Source organism: Ostrea edulis, chromosome 2 (assembly GCF_947568905.1).
Source record: "Ostrea edulis chromosome 2, xbOstEdul1.1, whole genome shotgun sequence".
Classification (NCBI taxonomy): Eukaryota; Metazoa; Mollusca; class Bivalvia; order Ostreida; family Ostreidae; genus Ostrea; species Ostrea edulis.
Genome location: NC_079165.1, coordinates 107,090,943 through 107,116,436, shown reverse-complemented (window position 1 = coordinate 107,116,436; position 25,494 = coordinate 107,090,943). Strand labels below are relative to the sequence as shown.

Here is a 25,494-nt window from a genome sequence, read left to right as displayed (position 1 = left end):
TTATAGATATTTTTTTATTCATATCCACTTCACAATTTAGTACCATAAGTATTCTCCATTCATGTAAACGAATGAGACAATGATTCAGGAAACATATATCACAAAACAATTTGTACATCTGAGAATTGTGTTCCGAGTCTTTACATTGTTATTGTTCTTTAGGAGGGAGGCTGACGTATCAGACGGACCCTGCGCTTCACTCCAGTACAATTCTATACATCTATATACGGAAGTTTCGGCCGGGTCTCTGATACATCAGCCTGTTAAAATGGAGGTGAAATGGGGTCTATCATCTGTAGGATGACACTAGACTGTGTATACCATAAAGTAACAATAGCAGCCGCCATCTTATTCAGCACGTGTTGTGGTGAAATGGCTAATCTTAAAAAAATAAATGTAACTTCTTTTGGACGCCATTGAAACACTGTTTTGGTAAGAAATAGTAATTTGTTACAGGAGGTACCTGGTACTGCTGACTTGATCATTGTTCGGGGACCTGACGTGTTTTATGGATTTGGCTGGGGGAAACAGACGGTCGCGTTAGTACATGTCCTAACATTATCTATCGCCACCAGGTTCTCATGGTAATTATCCGCCGTCTGGAAGCCGTCTTCCACCGTTCTCCCTGAAACCTAGACAAACAAACCGTTGGTGGATTATTGCACAACCTGTTTGAGTCCATCTTTTGTTCAATATACATCGTCAGCAAGTTTGTAAGGGCGAGATTACATAAACTCCTGTCGGGTTCCACTACCATGTATAAGAGTGTTAGCTTTCTAGACTTGTTACATCATGCTGATAAAGGTAAATTTCGCCCGTGATCACGGGTAGGTCATGCTGACGAGTGATCCAATGTTACGCAATATCGAACAAAGATCTCATCTCCTTCAAATTATTCCGAGTCTGAAAAATATTGCATAAACAGATAAATTGGGAATATGTTTTCGCATAACACCATTAAGCTTCTAAGCCCCGTTTCCTCGTGGTTATAAACATATAGTTATATGTTGTATGTTTCTACAAGAATGAAAAACACAAATAATTTCTTGTAATTTAAAGGGTATTTCCCATCCCCGAATTTATCAATTATACATAAGTACATGACGTAAAATGCTAGTAATTAACTCTGCGACTACACATATGTTATCTGTCGCGATCAAGACAGATGACATAATATACTGCACGCCAGTCTTGTCAGATGTGACGTAAGTCTAATCTGCACGTGCTAATGTTTACATGTGTATTTAACAGCCTCTGCCCTATAACCCCATCGCGGTTACTGGCTAATAACTCGTGTCCTTCGATGGCCTTAGTATACATGGCGTATTCCACTAGAATAGATATGGGGGAACCAGGTTATCAATTAATTAATTGTCATAGAATTTGCTGAATATCTGAAACATATTTCTTGCAAGAACATTTACCAACTACACGATTTTGTCCAACTTACGATTCCATCCAGAGATTTCTTCGAATAATGTGCAATTATCTGAGAACTTGTTCTTTTTTCCATTCACGGTCAATCTGACCTACCCTCGACGATTCCATCATAACAGTGACCAGGCTGTATGGTGGATGGAATCAGGACAGAAAATCAAGGAAAGGCCAGGTCAGGAAAAATACGGAAAAACGGAAAATATTGAAAATTTTGCTTGATCAAACTCCTCCTATACATTGCAATATGCCTTTGTAAAGTACTGGATTAGATGCATGTCCGTTTGCACACAGAAAATATCGAAAAATAATCAAATGACCAATCGTAAACTGACCTATTTCCCCCTCGCTCTATAGTGGACCCGACCAGCGCTGAACTGCTGGGGCGTTACATCACATCGGCTAGTCAAATTCTATAGTTGTTGACCATGCCGTAGACACACAAGTGTGGGGGCCCGAGTAAACAAGGATATAGAGTATTCCCCACCACCCCTAGAAATTCAACTCGAATTAACACGGTTACATGTGTTTTTATTAATGGCGTAGTGTCGAGCATTCGATCGATGAGAGCGGACCTTGAGTTGGTCAGTTTCGGATTTTGTGGATAGGTAGTAGTGATATCATTCGTTGGTGTAAACAGCCGCACATTTACCTTGGAACGTTGGGTTTTTTTTTTTTTCTTTCACAATGGACATTCAGTTAAGTAGTGAGAATAATGAATTTGTGGACGGAGTGAATCGCGGATATTTGCCGTACTTTCCATCTGCCATGATGCCCACAGCACCTACTCCATCGTACGTTGTGTTGCCACAAAGACCATCCCCGACTGAGGATAGTGTCTGTGAAGCTGGGCCCAAGTCGTATGCTGGTCTGTCTTCTGTTTCTATGTCCAGTCCGGTTGGACTGTCCTCTATTTCCATGTCCAGTCCGGACAATTCATCCATGCCTTCTCCCATCAGTGCTACATCTTTTAACTTATCATCGTCGCCTTCATCGTCTCAGGCTTCGTCAGATGCTGGGGGAGGCGATGTCTCGGCGGCTAACAAGAGGAAAGGTGAGTGTCATCCGATCCATTCTGTAAAATTAAAATGGAGAGTATGACTGTTCATTTTACAGGGATTTTTTTTATCACACGAAAATTCTTTCAGATTTACATATAGTACATATACCCCCACTCCCAATAGATGCATTGTAGAAAAGGATGGTAACGCCCTTTGCTAATTCAGAACTGTTGAATACTGTAAATTATGTCTTTGTACAAACAAGAAGCATTCACTCGTCCTTGTGCTAAAACTACGTTAAATTACACAGTTGAGAGATATATGAATTAATATACTAGTATATAGAAAAGCGAATCTGTATGATGAGATTGATTGCAAATGGAGTTCTTTAACACCTCTACCATACTCTTAACTTTCATAGGGATTTAAGGAGGTTTATATAGCACGCAGACAGGGTGTTTTAAAAGTTCCATGAAGGTCGGAGGATACGCAGAAAAAGTCAGCGAAATTTTTACCTTACCGGGTGTTCACGAAAGTACATCAATTTCATGAACATTTGAAGGAAAGTTCGGGGGAGGGGGTAATTTTATGTTATTATATTGAATTCCAATAAAATACCTGGGGGGTATTTTTATTGAATTTTTAAAAATGTCTATATTGGCTTAAAATGCAACAATAAAGTATGATTAAAAGATGGGATTCCATTAATATACGTTCTAGTAATATTTAAATCTGTACAAACTATACAGAATTTTTTATAACGTGTTTTAGAATAATAGATGGTGGGTCACTCTTGCATGTTGCACAATGGAAACTCGTGTACTTTCTTCTAAAAAGAATATATACAGAAGTGCGCCCATTTACTGTATCTACTACACATATGTGAATAATACAGAATTAAAGTAGACTACAGAAGTGTACAATTTCAGACCGCATTAACACCTTACGCAGATATCTACATTTCCATCTTTGATTGCACAAGTGCAGCACCATAAATTGTCACTTTTATCATTTCGGTAAGAAAAAAAATATTCTTAAAATGATTACATATTTCTTCTTCTGTAATATTGTGTTTTATGTGTATATTTAGTGATATAAAAATAAATGAATAAAATAAAGGCCACACCGATGGAGGTGTCGGTTTTCTGTCCGAGTATGTAGCATTATCTCCCGTCAGCGATCTGGAACGGAAATTACTCAGTTGGTGGGGATGTATATATATATATCAATACAGACTTAATTAATCACGTAACGTAACACGTAATCAGTAGGTTACGTAATCTAGCATGTTTACGGTCGCGACGATACAAAGTCTGACCGTGGACTTTGACACTCGAGGAATAAATCGATTTTGATTTATCATTTTGATTAACAATGCCAATATCGAAATGATAATTTACCACAAGTAAATATTGTTAAAAAGATTATCTATATATATATATATATATATATATATATATATATATATATATATATATATATATAACTATATATATATAGTTTGTTGAAACTTTGTATATTACTTTAGCCAGTCAACGGAACGGAAATGAAAGTTACCATTAAACGACACACCAAAATTATAGAGAATAGAGAGAAAATGAAGATGATTATTAATCCTTTGATCACCTCGTTTTCAAAAATAAACACAGTTATCAAGAGACTGTCCGGGACCCTATGTTAGCTTGTCCCATGCACTGTTCCATGTAGACCCGCGAGCGGCCAAACCACGCAGGTGCGCTCTTAATTAAGGTCATCGAAGTAGTCGATTGTCTAGCCCGCTTGTTTACATTATGTATCAAGTTATATACCTATCTTTTGTGTAGAAGTGTCGCGGTACGGAGTAAAGGTCAACCGTTGGACGTGACAGACAATTTTTTTGTTGCTTAGAAACATTTCAAACCAAGCACACCTGCCGAGTGAAAAATACACTTAAATGGCAAAGCCACGTTTACGTGATGAATTTTACAGATTATACATGTTAACATTTTTCTTTTTTCACCCCACCCCCTTATTAAAAAGTGTGAAAGACAATAATTGATGGAATATGACCTACCATTAATTCTACAAATATCATAGTTTAGAATAAACAGCAAATCTATAGTGTAGTTTATGCAAGGATTGCAAACTAGATCTTGTTTCCACGTTCCTTGCACTTAAACTACATGTAAAGGTCAGTTTCTAAGGGGCAAATATTTTTCATTTTTGGAACAAAAATCATTCTCAAATGAGGAAAAAATAAAACGCTGACAGGTCGGATTGACTCTCAGCGAGCCAATTGGAAGGCGTCTCGCATCCTTTGTCAGCAGTAGGTGATCCTGTGGAGGTCAGTCTGCCCATAGGATCCAAAGAGCTGGACAGCTGGACCCCTGAAATCGGCCATAAAATATATCTTTTCTATCACTATTGCCAAGACCGCCTAAGTTCAGGGTTGAGATGAAGATCGCGTAGCATTACTTTTGACATGCTGAAGTATAAAAAACGATAATAATCCCACAAACGAGGCAGGCGAATTTCAGAGATTCAGTAGAACCAAGGAAAACCGTTTGCCATACCCCATTAAACATGTAAATGAACGTTGTTGTGGTAGGTTTTTTTCCAAGCTTTTATTAATGGAGGGATAGACCATTGCAAGGGTTTTATAAATCTCCGGAGTATAAAGGTTGAGGGAATAAAGTTGAAGCAAATTTTGCTAGAGAGATGTATGAATATCATATTTTTGGAAGAAAAAGTCGGTCTCTGCTACGTATCTAATTATTAAACGATGACACGGACGTTCCTCGAATTGTACAACTTTTTTAGTTACCGAACTCTTTGAACTAAACATCAGTTGTGACCCAAACTGAACCGCATTGACCATATTTATCCACAGCCAGTAAAACTGCTTATAATTCTTCTCGTTGTTTTAAAAACAGTGGCACAATGAGCTACATAAATTATAACCCTTTTCAACATTTAAATTGGAAAGCGAGTATGCGTAAGACTTTCATTCTTTTTTTTTTTTTTTATCGTGTATATAAATCCTTATTATAAAGTCCAAAGTCCACCCTTTAAACCTAGAGATATGGTGCTCGGGGCTGACCCTCACAAAACCGATCTACTCTAATGGCTGTACTTTAGTGTTTGTGGAATTTAATCATTATTAATCGGGAATTCAAATATACTGCACAATCTATATGTACATAAGAATGGCAACAAAACGAAAAAGAAAACAGCTGCTCGAGGTTTGGTTTTGTTGTGTGGGGGTTGGTGTCCATCACACAGCAGAAACACTTCCCGAACTTCTCGTCAGTGTGTGGTAGGATGACCTAGGCTTTCGAAATCCAAATCATAAATGTATCGTTTTCCAGATTTCACGGACAATTTTTCCAATGATTTAGGGAACATTTAAAGTTTGTTTATGCTATAATCAGTGTTTAGTTCACTCGACGAATCCGCAATTCGCCTATAAATCCGTTGTCAAGTCAATAAAGAGAGACCGTTAGTTTCAGAAAAGTTGCATAAGGAGACCACTGTGCAAGAGTTTGAAAGATAAGGAAGACAGAATCCAGGGTGACGCGAAGGTTTGGCAGTGGAAAACGAGGATAAGAGGCGACGATTGATGAGGCATTGTGCAGAGTACGAAATGCAATTAGACTAGGCTCATACTAGGCCGAGAGCCAATTGTGAAGAATGAATGGACGAACTGGTCCCGTCCATCTTAATTAATGATTTTTCACATAACGCCAAAAAGCATTGGAATTCGTTCAAGAGTCGTAGAATGTCATGTAATTTGACCATAAAGTAATTACCTCTGTCGATAATGTATAGGTAATATTATTGATGAAATTCGATATCTGTTTTGCTCATCAACTACGCGGTTGCTTTGACGTGCGGGGCTCTTGGTGGCCAATACAAAAATCTCTGCTAAAAATTATGTGTGACCCAGAAAGGACAAAGCGGCCGTTTCATTTTATTTATCATACACGGCACGCTGGTTTTCATTTGAATATTCATGGATACGAGAGGTGTTTAAGTAAAGAAAAATGTCAGGCAATGGCCAGAGGCCACGTTTGTGAACATCCTACATATAAATATAACTGAAAGAAGGCAGCAGGGTTTTGTACCGTGAAAAGGAGTCATCAGTTATATTTTATGCGCGATGTTAACCTGATGCCGAGTCTCTCTGTGTGTATCACGGTTGCATGGTTTTGTAAGGGTTAAAAAAGTCTCATTTGAAATGACACATGCCATAAAATTCATTCTGTTCTGAACACCTTTTCAAACTCAAGAGAGAGAAGGGGGGGGGGGGGTATATCTGCTGTATAAAATTTGGAAGATGTAAAATCTATAGGACTATTATAACGTATGATTTTATTTTCCAATTTATTGGGTGAGTGTAAATGTATTGTATTTACATCCACCCAGTAAATTTAAAAAGGGAAATCACAATATGACAGAACATTGTAATGACCTCCATTTTCTACCCTTTTGTGAGTGGCCATGATATCTGAACATCAACACACACCAGTCCAAACAAAAAAAACCCCAAAAAAAACCCCCGCAAATCATGTAGCATCGGGTTGTTTTTCACAAAATAGTAAGTCAAAGCAAGTGCAAATCCCGTTGAAGTATTTTTTGGAGAGTGAGTTATACATTTCATGACACTACGTCACAAAGTGGCGAATGTTTTGTGAAATGACTTGTATCGATCGATTTGGTTGCATGTCAATACGTAGTTCAGTGGATAAGGTATTGGGTTCGAATCCGACAGTGATCTCTATTTGAAATACGTACTTATTACATATCATCATATTTTTCATGATTAAATCATTTTGTGCTGATTTGAACGTATTTTATTGTATATAATATACATGTATACAAAGAATCAGAAGTTCGTACACGTAACTTAATGAGTTCTTCTATCATGGTGAAGTGAGCCACCTTAAATGCCTAGAATTGTTGCACTTTTAGGATTTAAGGTATTCCTTGTATAATGAAAGGATAATGAACAATTTTGAAGGATTTAGATCAACATAAATGTTCATTGTTAAATAATGATGAACGTGAAGCAGATGAAATTCACATGACTGGCAAATGATTAGAAGCTGACCTTTTTGCACTTAACACTTTTTTGGAAGAGTTGTCTGCCCTTTGTAAAAATAAGAAAAATCTAATTTTCTAAAAATGTGTGTGGTCAATGATTAATTTTATTTCATATTTTCATAAAAAGAAAGTGTATGCAACTTTCTACCAAGAGATTAGTATGAAAATATAATTTGTTTTTAAAATATTGTAATAAACATGCTTTTCCCATATACTTCAATGTTAAATTCTAGGTGAAATAAATCAAGCAGTAAACAAAATTTTGAAAATTCCTATGGTGGATTATTTTTATTTGACGAACCCTTCAAAATGATACCATGATTACAAATATTCCACCATCCATTTATTAGATATGAAATATGGTCATTATACAGACTGTGACTGCTGCCAAATACCATTCATTTTGTGAATAAAATATTGTTTGAATAGTCTTGGTGCAAGACAGAGTGAACGCCGTGGATCTGCTTAGGATGTAAATAGAAACGAAGTTTTCAAAAAGAACAATTTAAGTGGATATATTCTGTTTTGAAAACATGAATTAACTTCCTTTTTTTCTTTTTTTTTTTTATATTAGATGACCAACTTTAGGAGTAAGCAATCATAGAATAGTATAGAATGGCCATTTTAAAAACATTAGTTAAAATTAATAAAAAAAATTCTCGACATCAACATTTAATCACAAAACAATGATACAAATGTATCATGCATCAAATGATCTGTTTGTGTTAAGACCAGTTCGACTCATCGTGCGCGTATAGTGAACACGCACCGGGAATGTTTATAAATGCCTACACCAGGTACGACAATAGAATGATTTTTCGTGTTAGGATCATAGAATTCCAGGAGACTGTTCTGTTACACCTGCACAAGATACACACCCCTGACTTAGATCCGCCAAGTTCACAACGATTCTAAATACCGGAATCCATCGGTCAAAGACCCATTGAACTTTTGGTGACCGGATCTTTGCTATTGAATATATCTATTTCTCTAAATTGTTTTCATTACAAACACAATCCTTAATTGATTTGATTATGAGGACAAGAAAGTAACCCTTTATAATGTTCACTAAAGGGAGGGAAAACACACACACACACACACCAAAAAAAGTAAATAAAATAGGACATAATAAACAGCTGATTTAGTAAACATACTCTGAATGACGACACAGACATTGCGTATGAATACATATAGAGGTGATAAGATACTTTATACTACTTACAGAATTAAATTTATACATAGTACTTACCGTTCTGAGGATTCTGTTTCGCTCTATCCGTCCAGCAGGCTCGTGACGCAGTGTTACGTATCGTGCCCGACATCCCGCCTGGCGCCATTTTATAAGCGGAGTTCATTGGCCTGCGATGCACTCTGTTAAAAGTTTGTAGGTCTATTGATTAATCGCATGACACGAATCTGTATGGATAACCGGTGGTGCTAACAACATTTGTGTTTTATATGATAAAAAAATATGCGTGAAATAAACCTGACTTAATTTTGTTTGTAATCATTCGGCACTTACTATTTTTACATCGATTGGTTTGGAAAATATGGTATTACCAGAAACCAGTCTAAATAAACATCAACGACTTCCTTTTTCTTTTGAGAAGATAAAAAAGAATGTAAAAACAGTGAGGATGGAGTAATATTCCGCAATGCCCTATAAATGTATTTATATTTAAAAATATACATGTATCTATTTCTGGATTAGAATTCCAAAGAAAAATAAATAAATAAATAAATAAAGGAGGGGCGGATAAGTCTGTGTCGTACAGGAAAAATAAAGGAGGGGCGGATAAGTCTGTGTCGTACAGGAAAAATAAAGGAGGGACGGATAAGTCTGTGTCGTACAGGAAAAATAAAGGAGGGGCGGATAAGTCTGTGTCGTACAGGAAAAATAAAGGAGGGGCGGATAAGTCTGTGTCGTACAGGAAAAATAAAGGAGGGACGGATAAGTCTGTGTCGTACAGGAAAAATAAAGGAGGGACGGATAAGTCTGTGTCGTACAGGAAAAATAAAGGAGGGACGGATAAGTCTGTGTCGTACAGGAAAAATAAAGGAGGGACGGATAAGTCTGTGTCGTACAGGAAAAATAAAGGAGGGACGGATAAGTCTGTGTCGTACAGGAAAATAGAAAGAACAAAATAGCGTAGCTCACTTTCTGTCATGTCACCTACAACAGAGCTGATTTTAGAAATGAAAATTTAATTAGAATTTTACCATTTTTGTACACCATGAGAATAATTTGAAATACATGTACTACTAATTATAAGTTTACATCAATACATCGAATAATTAGTTAATTATCCCAGTAGAGGAGGAATTAAAGCTATTTGAAATGTGACTAAGTCAAATAAAGAATTATTTAAAACGGAACTATGTGAAATATACCGTGAACAAGTGACATACCCCAACACAGTGGACTATAAGAGGTGGTTGATTTAAACATAGTGGTGTTTAGATTGATATTACATATACAAATGTATGTACTTCGCATCATTTATTATTTGATATCGATCAGAGGATTTCATTATTGATTTATTTGGTACAAGATTTGTGATTTAATCAATGCATTACTTTCCGCTTAGAGAATACTGCACGTGCTGACTGCTGATCGTGTAGGGATGGGTGTGTGGGTCAGGGTCAAGAATTTCATGAAGGGGGAGGGTGTGTGTCTCCATCGAACAACAAACATGAGAAAAGCAAGGTCCAAATGTTAACAACAAGCACTGTTTACTAGATTTTGATAATATGTAATGAGGAAAATGTTTAGATTGATATCAAAAGTTATAGAAGATGCATCTTTTCATGTACGACATATCTTTTTAGAACATCATGAGAGATGTCTCCTTCGAGGAAAAGACATTTCTTTCCATCAATTAAAACCTCTCTCTTTTATTAGAATTTGTGCCCCCCCCCCCTCTCTCTCTCTCTCTAGATAGATAGATAGATAGATTAGATAGATAGATAGAGGGTCATCTCTGAATGTGAAACATTTCTCTGTAAGACAGATCTAGAGAATTTCAACAATGAGCTACTGTTAACGTAGATTAGATATCTCTTTAATAATTAATTTCAGTAAGAACATTAAAGTAATTTAATTAAATGATAAATTGCTCAAAATATCGATGCCAGTTGCACTAGGCAATTTAAACACATATCAAGTTCACACATTATTCTTATTTGATGAATGAACGGAGTATTCCACTTCTAAACGAATTTCGGCTTCTCGGACAAAAACTAAAAGAGAGAATGCGTATTCTGTGACCTCACTCTGTACTTCACATAATGTTACTTCACTTTCGATTGAAGATTGTGGATGCAACGAAAGTGTGTAATGGGTTAGACACCATACCATTCATTAGACAGTGTTATCTTGTATTTTCGCATCTTAAGGAAGACTTGCACGTACATCACCTGCACCGGAGTTAAAACAAAACGCAATAACTTTTTCCCTTTCATGAAATTATGTTAATTAAAAGTTTCTCCTCCCTCCATTTGATAGAAAAAGAGAAATGCACAGTGTATACCAAAACCAAGAACTCTAAACGTACCTCAACAATATTCTATAAATAGCAATAATTATTGTTTATCAAACTGATTCCTCGGAAGAGCAGATACCTCTTCAATACCAATACGTGTATGCAGTCATGTAGCACTTCAAATAGGAAAATAGAAATGTTAGCATCAAACCTTTCTTGTCATAAATCGCATATTTGTTACATTCAGAATGTGAATATTAGTATATGATTTACATATATAGATAAAACATGTATAAAATTTATTTTAAAAAAATTATTTCAGGGACTCCGTACATTCCCAGCTACATGGACCTGAGTAATGGACCAGAGCCGTGTGTTGTTTGTGGTGACGCGGCCACAGGATACCATTATCGATGTATGACCTGTGAAGGCTGTAAGGTAAGTCAAAATCAAACTTCATGGACAGAAAATGTGTGACAAAAAAATTGCATGCCAACAGTAGTTCATTAAAGATGGTGAACAAGGCGAGAAAAGTGTCTACGGGTGGGTGCAGGAAAGACACCCAAAAATAAATCACTCTTAAAAAGAGTTAGGTTTTAAAACATGTCTATATACCACAAGTTGTAAATGAAACATCCGGGTAATTAATCTATTTGAAATGCCAGAATTTGAAAATGAGAATACAATCATAATTGTCAAATTTGACCATTTTATAGTCGAGTTTGTTAAATTTCAACGTGTGTGGGTCAACTCTCGTTTTTGTAATCAGATACTTATGGGAATTTAAAGACGTATATTTTTGCCGTCTTCAAAAAGATGGAGCAATGACCCACTATAGATGAAAAATGAAGAAAAAAAATCTTGCTCAAAATAATAGCGTTTTGTAAAAATATTCCGAGTCCCTTACATTGAACATGGAATATACTGCTTGGTTTAAATCCCTATATTTTAGGCAATGGGTTTGATACCTCTAATATCTCTTTTATTTTCATTAGGGGGAGGACTTATATATTCTATTTTTGCCGATTTTTTATATATAGTCAAACGATAAAATTGTCAAGACAATATATAAGTTTATTACAAGAAAAATATATGATAGAAAATATGTTTATAGTATTTATTTTCGATAATTGGGTATTTCCCTTGCCTTGTTCGCCCATCTTCTTTATCAGCAGAGTCTAAATGCCCTCTCTTCTTAGAAAGCTTCGACATCTGATATCACAGTCGGTGTTAGAAATCCTGCTGGTAGATGTTATTTTGTATTATGCAAGAAAAGAACGAATGAAATGGTAACTGGTACACAATTTCTACAGATGATATAAAGAATCGGACCCTCTAACAGGTTTTACAAGGGGATGGAGAAAATGTTGTAACAAGATTCACTTCGGGATAATTTTACCGAGAACCGGATGTGAAGCTTCCAGAAGTCAAAGGATTTCTCAAGATTTGATACAAAGCATAGATGAAAGAGAATATCCCCATAATTCCGCCAAAGAGACTCATATATTGCAATCATATTTTAGGTTAAAGAATATAACTAGATATCCTTCATACCTTTTTGTCCTCTAAATGAGATAAATTGTGCTTTAATCTGTATGGTACTTGCAACACGCCCTTCCATCTTTGATCTGCCAACGAAGTATGTCACGAAAACAAAACAGGATTATGAGAATATCTGTGATACCAAAAATGAGTTAACATATGCACAAGGTTCTTTGTCATCCCAATTTTACTGGATAAAATCTAGATGTAGGGCAGAATCAACGACGGCATGTTTTAGTCAGGGCTAGGGATAGGGCTAAAATAGGCTGTGTCTGCTGCCCAATAACATTCATTATGTGAATAAAATACTGCTTAAATTAAAATAGTATGGGAGTAAGGATGTTCAGAGCATGAAAGTCTAAACAACGTTTTTGCAGAAAGATATTTCTGTTATTTCTATCATTTAAAATTGAGATGTATACCTCTGGTGTCCAGGGGTCCGTGGTTGCCCAACTCTTTATTTTGTATTGCTTATAGGAGTTATGAGATTGATCACTGTTCGTTATCTTCACATTTCATACATGTACATTGAGTTTGACTTTTTGGACTTAAAATTCACCGTTTTACTGTTTCTAGAATAAACCTTGTTTTGATTAGCATGATTAAATCTCCAAAAACAGATGTACAATAAAATGAATTAAAATAGTCTAATCTAACAAACTGTGACACGAATTTCATTGTAAATAATCTTTTTGTATCTGTTGTTACTTTTGTGTACTGAGAACGGATATATTTTGCACTTAAAAACTTCCTGTATTGCTATGAAAATTTCCTCAATCTGAAACATTTTTTAAACTCATGAAATCTACATCGCTATTTCCTAGAAATTCAAGACTTGAACTTATCGACATAGGCAGCTGCAAATGCCATTTTTGCATGACGTTAGCCTAGACCTTTTCTTAAATATTTACTCAGTATTGCAAAACACTTCTTCAAAGTATATGTTATTTATAGATACTAATCTGTTAATACTTAATCCATAGAACTCCTGGTGTCTATATTTCGTCTCCCATGTAAAAGATACTGATAGAAAGCACTACTAATTATTGAGTTGTACTGCAGTTTTCAAAGGTTTCTTCTAAAACACCGTCTGCTGCAAAACATTTTCTCTTCAAAATAGCAAAAACAACTTGGAAATTTTGGGGTTTTTTCACATTTGAATACATACAGCAAAGAGCAGAGAATTTATATCGAAGGATATCTAAAACGAGACAGACTACTGACAAATCTAAAACGATGCAGCCTACTGACAAATAAGTTAGTGTTACAGGGATTTGAAAAGTCTCGCTTGAAGTCAGCATTTTTATCGTAAATTCGGTGGTCGTTATTGTGATGTAATTTGCAAATATAACATGTCATTAGATTGAATACTTTCTGGCGTGTTTTATGCCAATAGTTATACCATTCTTTACATACTGATTTTGACTATGGAGTACTCCGTTTACCTGATCAAGATATAGGGCTCATAGCGGATGTGACCTGTCGACAAGGGATGTTTACTCATCTTAAGCAAAGATAAAATGTTATTTTGTGTACTTTTTGTACTTAGAGTACAAACTGACTATCCAGAACGACTTAAAAAGGAAGGTTTTAACACAACGTTATGTCTATCTGCATGTGTATCTCAACACCCCCCCCCCTCCTCGGAGAACTACCATTCTGCAGAGATACGTCATATAATGAAACATAGATAAAAAGAAAAATACATCCACCCTCAAAACCAGCTGTGTAAAAATGAAAATATTTACGATCAATATGAGAATTCATATTAGTCGTTTGAAAAACACCAGAAAATTAGCAACATAGAATACACTAAATTTATATCGCAATGCGGATCAATTTTATGAACTATTGCAATATCATCGCAGATCTTCTCCACTGAATCAAAAATAAGCATGGTATATCATCACATTCCTAACTATACAAAAATATTTCAATATTGGCACACATCGGGCATGCTCAAACTAAACAATACCTTAGCTCAACAATATAGGCACTTGAATCAAAAATTATTTAAACTATTTCCTTAATCATGTTAATAAAGCACTCATTTAATACTTAGGCTTTCATAACTCGAGCAGAGAGTATAGGGGTGATTTTAAGTATTAAGTGAATGGTTTATTAAGGAAAGGGTTGATTATTTTTGATTCAGTGGACAAGATCTGCGATGAAGGATAGCATGCCATAGCTAGATACAAAATATAAACTGTTTAGGTTACAGTCATCCCCCAAAACATGAGGAAAAAACGGCAAAGAGATAAAGTTCAAAGACACTAATCACAAATTGATTGCACGTTTTTCAGTTGATACAGTATCTGTGAGACTGTTGTATAAATACCAATGTACAGGGGCAATGAGTTGGTTCTTAATTCTGTGATAAAAATCCACGACACGTCCTCCTCATTAACAAGGCTCTTTGGGATATGACCTCAAAAACGGAGGTCCCGTTTAAAGAATCCTCACTGCTACGACCTCGAACGCCAATTTGGTCACCTACAACTGGTGACGTCTATAAATGAGTATAATGTCTTGAACGTAAACTTAAAAAATCATTTAAACAAACAACAAAGAAATCACTATTACGAATTTACATAGACTCTCACAGTGTGTCACAAATCTAAGTCTACTCTCACAGTGTGTCACAAATCTAAGTCTACTGTCACAAATCTATATCTATCGTCACAATGTATCACAAAATTAAATCTACTGTTACAATGTGTCACAAATCTAAATCTACTGTCATAGTGTGTCACAAATCTAAATCTACTGTCACAATGTGTCACAAATATAAGTCTACTGTCACAATGTGTCACAAATCTAAATCTACTGTCACAATAAATGTGTCACAAATCTAAATCTACTGTCATAGTGTGTCACAAATCTAAATCTACTGTCACAATGTGTCACAAATCTAAATCTACTGTCATAGTGTGTCACAAATCTAAATCTACTGTCATAGTGTGTTACAAATCTAAATCTACTGTTACAATGTGTCACAAATTTAAATCTACTGCCATAATGTGTCACAAATCTAAATCTACTATTACAAATCTAAATCTACTGTCACAATGTATCACAAATCTAAATCTACTGTCATAATATGTTACAAATCTAAATCTACTGTCACAATGTGTCACAAATCTAAATCTACTGCCATAATGTGTCACAAATCTAGATCTACTGTCATAATATGTTACAAATCTAAGTCTACTGTTACAAATCTATATCTATCGTCACAATGTAACACAAATTTAAATCTACTGTTACAATGTGTCACAAATCTAAATATACTGTCATAATGTGTCACAAATCTAAATCTGCTGTCATAATGTGTTACAAATCTAAGTCTACTGTTACAAATTTAAATCTACTGTTACAATGTGTCACAAATATGAGTCTACTGTCACAAATCTAAATCTACTGTCACAATGTGTCACAAATCTAAATCTACTGTCACAAATCTATATCTATCGTCACAATGTAACACAAATTTAAATCTACTGTTACAATGTGTCACAAATCTAAATCTACTGTCATAATATGTTACAAATCTAAGTCTACTGTCATAATGTATAACAAATCTAAATCTACTGTCACAAATCTATATCTATCGTCGCAATGTAACACAAATTTAAATCTACTGTTACAATGTATCACAAATCTTAATCGACTGTCATAGTGTGTCACAAATCTAAATCTACTGTCACAATGTGTCACAAATCTAAATCTACTGTCACAATGTGTCACAAATCTATATCCACTATCATTATATGTTACAAATCTAAGTCTACTGTTACAAATCTAAACCAACTGTCACAATGTATCACAAATCTAAATCTACTGTCTAATGTGTCACAAATCTAAATCTACTGTCACAGTGTGTTACAAATCTAAATCTACTGTCTAATGTGTCACAAATCTAAATCTACTGTCACAGTGTGTTACAAATCTAAATCTACTCTTACAAATCTTACTCTACTGTTACAAATCTAAATCTACTGTCACAATGTGTCACGAATCTAAATCTACTGTCACAATGTGTTACAAATCTAAATCTACTGTCACAAATCTATATCTACCGTCACAATGTATCACAAATCTAAATCTACTGTTGAAATGTGTCACAAATCTATATATGCCACAATGAAAATGTGAAGATAACAAACAATGATCAATCTTTTAACTCCTATAAAGGTGAAGATAACGAACAATGATCAATCTCATTTCTCCTATAAAGGTGAAGATAACGTACAGTGATCAATCTCATTTCTCCTATAAAGGTGAAGATAACGAACAGTGATCAATCTCATAACTCCTATAAAGGTGAAGATAACGAACAGTGATCAATCTCATAACTCCTATAAAGGTGAAGATAACGAACAGTGATCAATCTCATAACTCCTATAAAAGGTGAAGATAACGAACAATGATCAATCTCATAACTCCTATAAAGGTGAAGATAACGAACAATGATCAATCTCATAACTCCTATAAAGGTGAAGATAACGAACAATGATCAAATCTGCATAAATACAGTAATGACATGTAACAAATCTGCATAATTAGTTATAATATGTTAAAAATCTGCATGTACTGTTTCAATGAAGTTGTTCTTTGGTCACATTACGAATCTACATTTGTGTGGTAGAAACCCACTTGTACTATCACAATGAAGTGGTTCCTTGATGCTGTGCAAATCTGCCCGTTCTATTTAAATCTACCTGTACTATTCAAATCTGCCCGTACTATTTAAATCTACCCGTACTATTCAAATCTGTCCGTACTATTTAAATCTACCCGTACTATTCAAATCTACCCGTACTATCTAAATCTACGTGTACTATCTAAATCCACGTGTACTATCTAAATCAACCTGTACTATCCAAATTTGCCCGTACTATTCAAGTCTACCTGTACTATCCAAATATGTCCGTACTACGTAAATCTACCCGTATTATCCAAATCTACCCGTACTATTTAAATCTACCCGTACAATCCAAATCTACTCGTAATATCCAAATCTACCCGTACTATCCAAATCTACCCGTACTATCCAAATCCAAATCTACCCGTACTACAGAATTTAGGTGGGAGACTGTATGAACACACATTTACGTATACTATCGTTTTGTGAAGGACCACAGTACCCGAATATGTTATAATCCAAATATTTAAGATATTTACTTTTGATACGATTTGTTATGAATGTTGCATTTGTTATTGGAAATTACGTTTCAAACTGACGAGAATGATTGTGAGTGCTGTTTGTTTTGCAGGGCTTCTTCCGTCGCACAATTCAGAAGAATCTCCAGTATCACTGCAAGTGGAATAAAATGTGTTCGATCGATAAAAACTCTCGTAATCAGTGCCAAGAGTGTAGATTTAGAAAATGCATAAACGTTGGCATGGCAACGGATCGTAAGTACTAAATTCACGAATATTTGCACCTTCTGCCTGTTCCTAATCAGAAAGAGCCCGTTTACCACTGTGTTCTGTCTACATGCTGTGATTTCTGATACAGACTCTTAATATTAATGTCAATCGCCTGTGATAATCATTCTGATTGTTCAAAGGATGAACCAAGTCTGTTCCTTGTTTGTTGACGTGCAATATCATAACCTTGCGTGTTTTGTATCATAGTACGATAAACTGGCCCCAGTCGTTGAAGACCGTAATAAATTTTTCTTGATGCCGACTTTTGTAGTTGCATACCAGCGCTATGATAATGCACGAGTAACGTTTTCATATGCCCAAACACTGAACAAACACCAGCACTAGTGAATAAAGTATTGTGCGCTATGATATTTTTGCATAGTCTAGCAAATTTTACGCAGGGAAAATCGATAGACCGTCCAATGTCCTAAAATTAAGGTCGCCGGTCGATAGTTGCCAGGTAACGAATGCACCACAAAGTATAATGGGGTCGTTTTATCGTCATATATTTACCATTTTCCGAATCAGATTGTCCCATTTATCACATGGTGGTCACAAGCCTTGGCACATTTTAACCGAGTCTAATGAAGTCATGGATAGAGACCTTGATAATATACTCTATACTCCACAGACGGGAGTAGTGTAATTAAGTTACGGACACTTGTTTTTACAAGCCGTTATGAGAGAAATCATTTGTTTGAGTCGATCCATCAAACAGAATTTTCAAGAAAACATTCAAATATTTAAAACGATTTATCAAAGTAAGACCACGAGGAGGATTATCCGATCTACAGGACTACGAAATTTTAACCCTGAATGAGGTCACATCTCTTATCGACAAGTTGATTTAAGGTCAACCACGTGATCAGAGAGCAAATACCGGGATATAAATACATTACATACTGCGTGTATTATAGCGCTGGGTCATCTTGACCTTTACTCCGAACTTTTCTCTCCCAGGAGTCGGTAATCCTACGCATTGAGTTCAATATCCCGCTGGTGGTGTCATGCGAGATGGTTCATCCTATTGACCTGATATAATAAGACTATCTTGTTCTAATGAATAATTATCTTGTATATTTAGTCTTTGGAGGATACTCCATATTGTGCTTACTGAACAAAGTTATAGTATAAATAAATTTCTGAGAAAAGTTAATTTGACCTGCTGCATTCCAAACATAATCTTTCAAATTGTTCCTTTTCTAGTTGTTTTGAATGAAAAACAAAGAAAGGCTAAAAGGAAACTGATAGAAGAAAATAGAGAAAAAAGAAAACAAGAGACCACGAAAGTGAAAACAAAACCGATAGAAGGATGTAACCATGACACCCTAACAGAAACTGACAAGACGATTATAGCGGAAGTTACGTCAGCTTATGAACAAACTGTTGTCAAAGTGCCAATGAAAGAGAATGCAGTAAGTTCGAAATGTTTCTTAACATGGGTCATCATTTTGGTCTTCAATGTGATTAAATGCAAAATGATCGATCTATCTTTTTATACGCAGGGCAATTTAATAGAAATGGATTAGCGTGTTAATTCTTAATAAAAGGAAATATACTAGTCAGTACATGCACGCAAATCTTCATGAACTCCATAAATCCAATATCTATAGCCAATATCTATAGAATGATTGATTCCCTCAAGTTACCATCCCTCACGAGAATCTTCCTGGAAAATACTCTTGTCTAGTTGAAATATCGAAAACAGATATCTGAAGTTGTTGTAGTTCCTGAATGAAAAAACAAACCAACATCTCCTGGTATTTTTGCCTTTCCATTTGTATTTTTTTTGTGTTGAAATGCTTAATTCCTGTTTTGTTTTTCGAAACAGACCCAGGACGGCTTGCCCCCGTCGGATCCGGAAGCTTGGCAGCAGTTAGCGGAAGCCATGACGCCCTCTATAGTCAAAGTTGTAGAATTTGCCAAAAATGTACCAGGATTTATTCAGGTAATGTAGCTAGATTTTACATACTAGTATATCACTGTATCTCACCTTGATACATGAAAATGGTGAAGATAAGGAACAGTGATCAGTCTCATAATTCCTATAAAAAAGTAGGGAAAGCACGGACCCCTGGACAAACCCAGGGTGAGAAAGCACCCCCCCCCCCCCCCCTTGGATATACATATGAACATGTGTCCCATTGCCCAAAAGTTAATAGAGAGTCTTTTTGTAAATCTATACACGCGTTTCAACAGTCTTATCTTGTTCTGATGTGACATTTTTAATTGGAGGATAAGCAGACGTTTATCAATGGTTTGGCATTTTCGTTCAGCTGTTTAGTCTGTATAAGAACCAGTACGTGTCACAGGCTCGCCAGAGATCTACATTGGCGCACCTGCTTTATAATGTAAAGAGATATTTTGTTTATGCTGTTTTTAACCGGATAGCAGTTTTATCATCACTGACCGAAATACCATACAGATTACGCTATAAGCTTTGCCAAGTTTATGTGCAAGATGTATATCTTCCATGGGTTTAGAAACCATGTACAAACTGTCAACCTTCTGTCCAGAGGAAGAACATACCCTCACAATAGTTCGTCACATCTTCTTTGTCCGTTTGTTGCTAATTTGATCAGTGAAGTGTAAGGCTGTCAATCCGTGGAGCCTGTAGCGTTCAATTGTCTGGTAATTTTACTTAAGCTTCCAATACCATGTTATCATACATACATTCTTTACATTTATACCAATTTTCGTTTCTTGGCACACAGATTACTGCGTTTACCTGATTAAGATATAGGGCTCACGGCGGGTGTGACCGGTCGACAGGGTTGCTTATTCCCCCTAGACACCTGATCCCACCTCTAGTATGTCCAGGGGTCCGTGTTTGCCCACTTCTTTACATTGTATACCTTGTGGGAGTTATGAGGTTGATCACTGTTTGTAATCTTCATCTTTCATACCTGCACTCTCCTAGAATACTCTTACATTTTACGCTGTAGGTAAACTATCTTTTGGAATATGATTGATGGTGTCCAGTAGATATGCAAGGAGATTTTAACTCGGACGTCAAAATGGGGCTGAAAAACGCCGTTTTTGTATGCACATAGAACTACGTTTTCAGACCTTCATTTAAAACAATATCTGAATCATATTTTGAGATATGGTTGGTGGTGTTCTGTAAATGTGCAATAAAATTTCATAATTTTTATCTCGGGAGACAATTGGGACTTGATGTTTTTTGGTTCCATGAACTTTTCTTACATTTCACGCAGTGGTTCAACCATCTTTATGGAATATGATTGGTGGTGCAGAAAGGTATAAGAATTTTTATTTTTATCCAACTGAGTGCCGAAAACTACATTTTTCTACCAAAGCCATGTTCCCAGAACTCCTTTTTTGTTTTGGGATTTTAATTTACATCATAGAGACCAATTAAACGGGCACTTGGGTGCAACGCAACTCTGCATACGCTAAATATACCCATGTTAGCCAAGATCAATAGAGTGCATATTCACGCAAAACAGAACTTCTGCAGTTGGTTTTGAAAATACATGAGTAATGCTTAGTTATCTTAAAGAGTTTTAAGATAATACTGATCAATTGAAGGAGAGGTGAGGGACGCCCCCAGAATACTGCATAAAATAACTCTTCTGAACAGCAAGAGTCGGTGCTAAAGGATATAAAACAGAAATCCACTTCAGCCTCATGTAGAATAAGCAGATACATAAAATAGAGATTAAATGTTGAATCGCATGTGTAATATATGGTTTAGGGGTGGAGATGGCGAACCATATTCAAGATATTGATCAGTAATGATATGTGGGTAGGGGATGACCTAGCCGCTCACAACAGTTAATGCATCACGAAGAATGTATAAAAGAGTACCAGTTGTTGCTTCTTCGCTGGTTGCCCAAGTACGAAAGCGAGTATGTACAGTTAAACTTCTACAACCACTGCCTTATGACAGCATGTAGTTTATACCGTGCTAAGGAATAAGGTTTGTTTGATGTGTATTTACAACCCTGTGATACCCGGGTACTGTTACACGGGTAAAGAAATAAATTATTTCCATTGGTTTGTCTTCGATATCTTTACCCATTGTAATGACAGCTATTTTCTCATGCCTGAAGGAATCGCTTTAAAATGAGCGGGGGACAGTGATCCTAGTCGCTGTGGTTGTCGACTATCCCCCACCCGCTTTCTCAAGTAGAATGAAGATGAAAACTTTTACTGGATTTTCCCCTGTATATGTTATATGAATGCAAATTTAAAATTAATGTATATGAAATGAATGATTCCCCTGAAGAAATGTAATATATATATATATATATATATATATATATATATATATATCACAGTAGGTAACTCAGGCAAAGCAAAGTTGATAAAAAAAAATTCCGGTAACACGGCACGTATTTGACATAAAGATCGGCGACCTGGATTGTAAGGTGATGTTCTTGTTTATGCTAATTCACCATGTCCTGACCTAGTTTGCAATAGAGGACTGGGAAATCAATAGAATCGCTATTTCCATGTACCTTACACTGCAAATAGTCAATAGAGATTTAATTCAAACAATATTTTATTCAATAGATATACAATATTGACTGATGTAGCTGGGACTCTCTACGGTTGTTAGGGGCACGGTCACTTTAACGGACATGGCATTAAATTATGAGGTAGAGTGGTGCAAGCGTGGTCAGGCGATTGCCCAAAGTATAATATAAGAAGAGGGACAAGATCGAGATTAGATGGTTTATTTATCGGATATCATCACCATATCACCAAGCTGCACTCAGAGAGGGTTATAATATGCGTGATTGACCGAGTCGTAGCCAAACAGGGCAATACATGTAAATATGTGACCAAGTTGCACGAATATGCTTGACCAAGTTACAGACAGATAGGATAATAAATATACGATTTTGACCAATTACAAGCAGAAAGGGTGAAACATGAATAGCGGAGAATGGGCTATACCAGCTTTCATCTGTTCTCATCATAAATCATTTGCTTTTGTCGAAGTGAATCACGAGAATAATTTTTAGAGAGAGAAATAGATTTAAATTTTCACTTAGGGTCGACTAATGGGATCGGTCAGCTGATGATACACGGAGATAAGGGATTTAGAAATGTATCTACAATGTACATGCCTTAATAGGGATTATAGGGATCACGTGTTTAATGATGCATGCGGTCCGTAAATCCGGGGTCAACACAATATCAATGCAATGTGTTTTTCCTTTTTTTAGTTGTTTGTGGACGACCAGATCCTGCTGTTAAAGTCATGCTGCATGGAGATTATGTGTCTGCGCGCCGCCTGTCGGTACGATCCGGAAAAAGAGACCATCACCATGCATAATGGCGTCTGCCTACACAAATCACAACTCAAATCTGAGGGTTTAGGCCTCCTTGTTGAACCAATATTTGAATTTGCAGTTGGCCTTTCTAAACTAAAACTGGATAAAACTGAACTCGCATTACTTGCATCAGTCTTGCTCATGCAGTCGGGTAAGTTTACAGCAAATCCATGGTTCTTTTGGTTGCACGCACTCGTCATCTGTTGCAATTATATATTCTAGTCTCCCTTTAAAACGTAGCCTTGATGATATATGAATTGGTAGTTAAATTGTCTTTGTTTCTATTTCAGATCGCTCAGGTTTAAAGGAACCGGAAGCCGTGGAAAAACTTCAGGATTCCATTTTAGGAGCATTTAAACGTTACATAGCGACCAAACGCCCACACCAACCCGTGCACTGGGCCAAGATTCTGATGAAAGTGACGGATCTTCGCACTATTAGTACCCGTCATGCAGAGCGCGTGTTGTGCATCCGACTAGATCACCAAGGTGATATTCCTCCGCAGCTATTGGACTTGTTCAACGAGGGACAGACATACTATAGCTGAAACGAGTCACTTGAACATATATTTATATATACCTCAACATAGTGTTTTAAGCTTCACAGGTGCTGTATATAACTGAAGATTTTAATGTGTAGTATTGATACCGATACGTGAAATCCAAAGGTTTTTAAACAATATATTGTCTCCCCAGTAATTCAATGGTTGGTGTTATATTAGGAAACCTTTTTTCTCCGTGGTCTACTGTTGCCATAGGTAAATTGCCATTGGAAAAGTGTACCATAGAATTCGGATTTGTGAAAGAAGCCATAATAAATCTAACATATATTCTATTAATAGTGGGGAACTCGTTTGTACCTTTGCCATTTAAACTTCTATCAGTGTATCCTGGCGAAGTATAACTTCTCTACGTTAGTGCAAGCAGCTGGTAGTGTCTAATGGTTAGTGCTAATGTACCGAGGATTACCAGGTACTCGCTATAGACACACACAAAAATTAGAAACCTTCCGAGTGTGTACAAAGAATTACGGGTTTTATGTGTTGTTGATGAATGTTTCCCCCGTTAGACCTCTAGAGAATGAATTGTTTCGTTGTTGTAAACAGTTTACTGTTCCATATTGTATATTGGTTGTTACTGTATCATGATTAGACGCTAACTTCCATACCTGATCGGCACAGGGTTGAATTATGTTATTTGCTGTTCATGTACGGGAGAGTTTTCATTTCGCGTAGTCTCGTATTAAGGAGGAATAACACACCTGAGAAATCTGATATGGCGGGAAAGTGGAGTTTCAAATTTACCATTTAGTGGGGGAAAACAATTTTAGAAGAAAGTACTTGCAATCTGAATTTTTTAAAAGCCCCTGCTGGATTTGAACCCACAATATACAGATCCAGAGTCGACACGCTAACCTACAGAGCTACCGAGCTAAGCAATTAGATTGAAAAGGAAGTCAGCAATTATGAAGATGTGTTATTCCTTCTTAATTCATTTTGGCCAACTATAGATGATAAATGTAAGTTTGGAAGACGTATTGTATAATGTCATAAACCGAATGAAAGCTACAGCACGTGAGGAGTAGCGCCCCGGTCATTTAATCACCTACAGTTACTAAGGCCCAGCTAAATAAATGCTATGTTTATCATTGTTATTTTGTTCGTGTATGATAGTAATTATGATATATAACAAACCATTTTCCATGAGTCCTCAATTTGAAACGTCTTCATCTATCTATAAATTACATTCTGTGATTTTGGTAAAAGACTGTTATTATTATTTTTTTTTGTGAGAAGAGTTTTTACACGATCTATCAAATCAATTGGGAGCTTGAAATTCGTTGATTGAGATGCAATACTCTCTTTCCACATGGAACATTGTTGATGTATTTATTTACAGGAACCGGTGTATACCTTTTTACAGTAAAATAATGGCCACGTGTTTAGGAGCTAGCACTGCCTTCGCCTTTGGTTTCATGCCACAAGCACTTGTTTCGGGTTTTATCAAAACCTTTACAATTGGTATGTTTTATTAGAAACCAGTGTCCATGTTTCTTTCCATGGGTAATTGCTGCTGTAGTGCATTTGCTAATGAATGCTTGTTTCTGAATTTATTTTATTTTTAACTTATGATGAATAAAATGTAAGCGCAGTTTATTGCTGTATTTGTATTTATTTCGGACGGATTACATAATCTACACATAATTCAAAGTGTG

At 36.0% G+C, this 25,494-nt stretch overlaps 1 protein-coding gene across 1 annotated transcript; it reads left to right on the top strand.

Annotated features, from left to right (window-relative positions):
• LOC125681613 (thyroid hormone receptor beta-like) lies at positions 1-25,435 on the top strand. The gene is made up of 7 exons (XM_048921772.2): positions 1-2,488; positions 11,322-11,437; positions 17,818-17,959; positions 19,181-19,389; positions 19,806-19,922; positions 23,173-23,431; positions 23,571-25,435. The coding sequence occupies exons 1-7, from the start codon at positions 2,122-2,124 to the stop codon at positions 23,825-23,827; spliced, it is 1,467 nt and encodes a 488-aa protein (XP_048777729.1). The 5' UTR covers positions 1-2,121; the 3' UTR covers positions 23,828-25,435.
• The last annotated feature ends 59 nt before the right edge of the window (positions 25,436-25,494 follow it).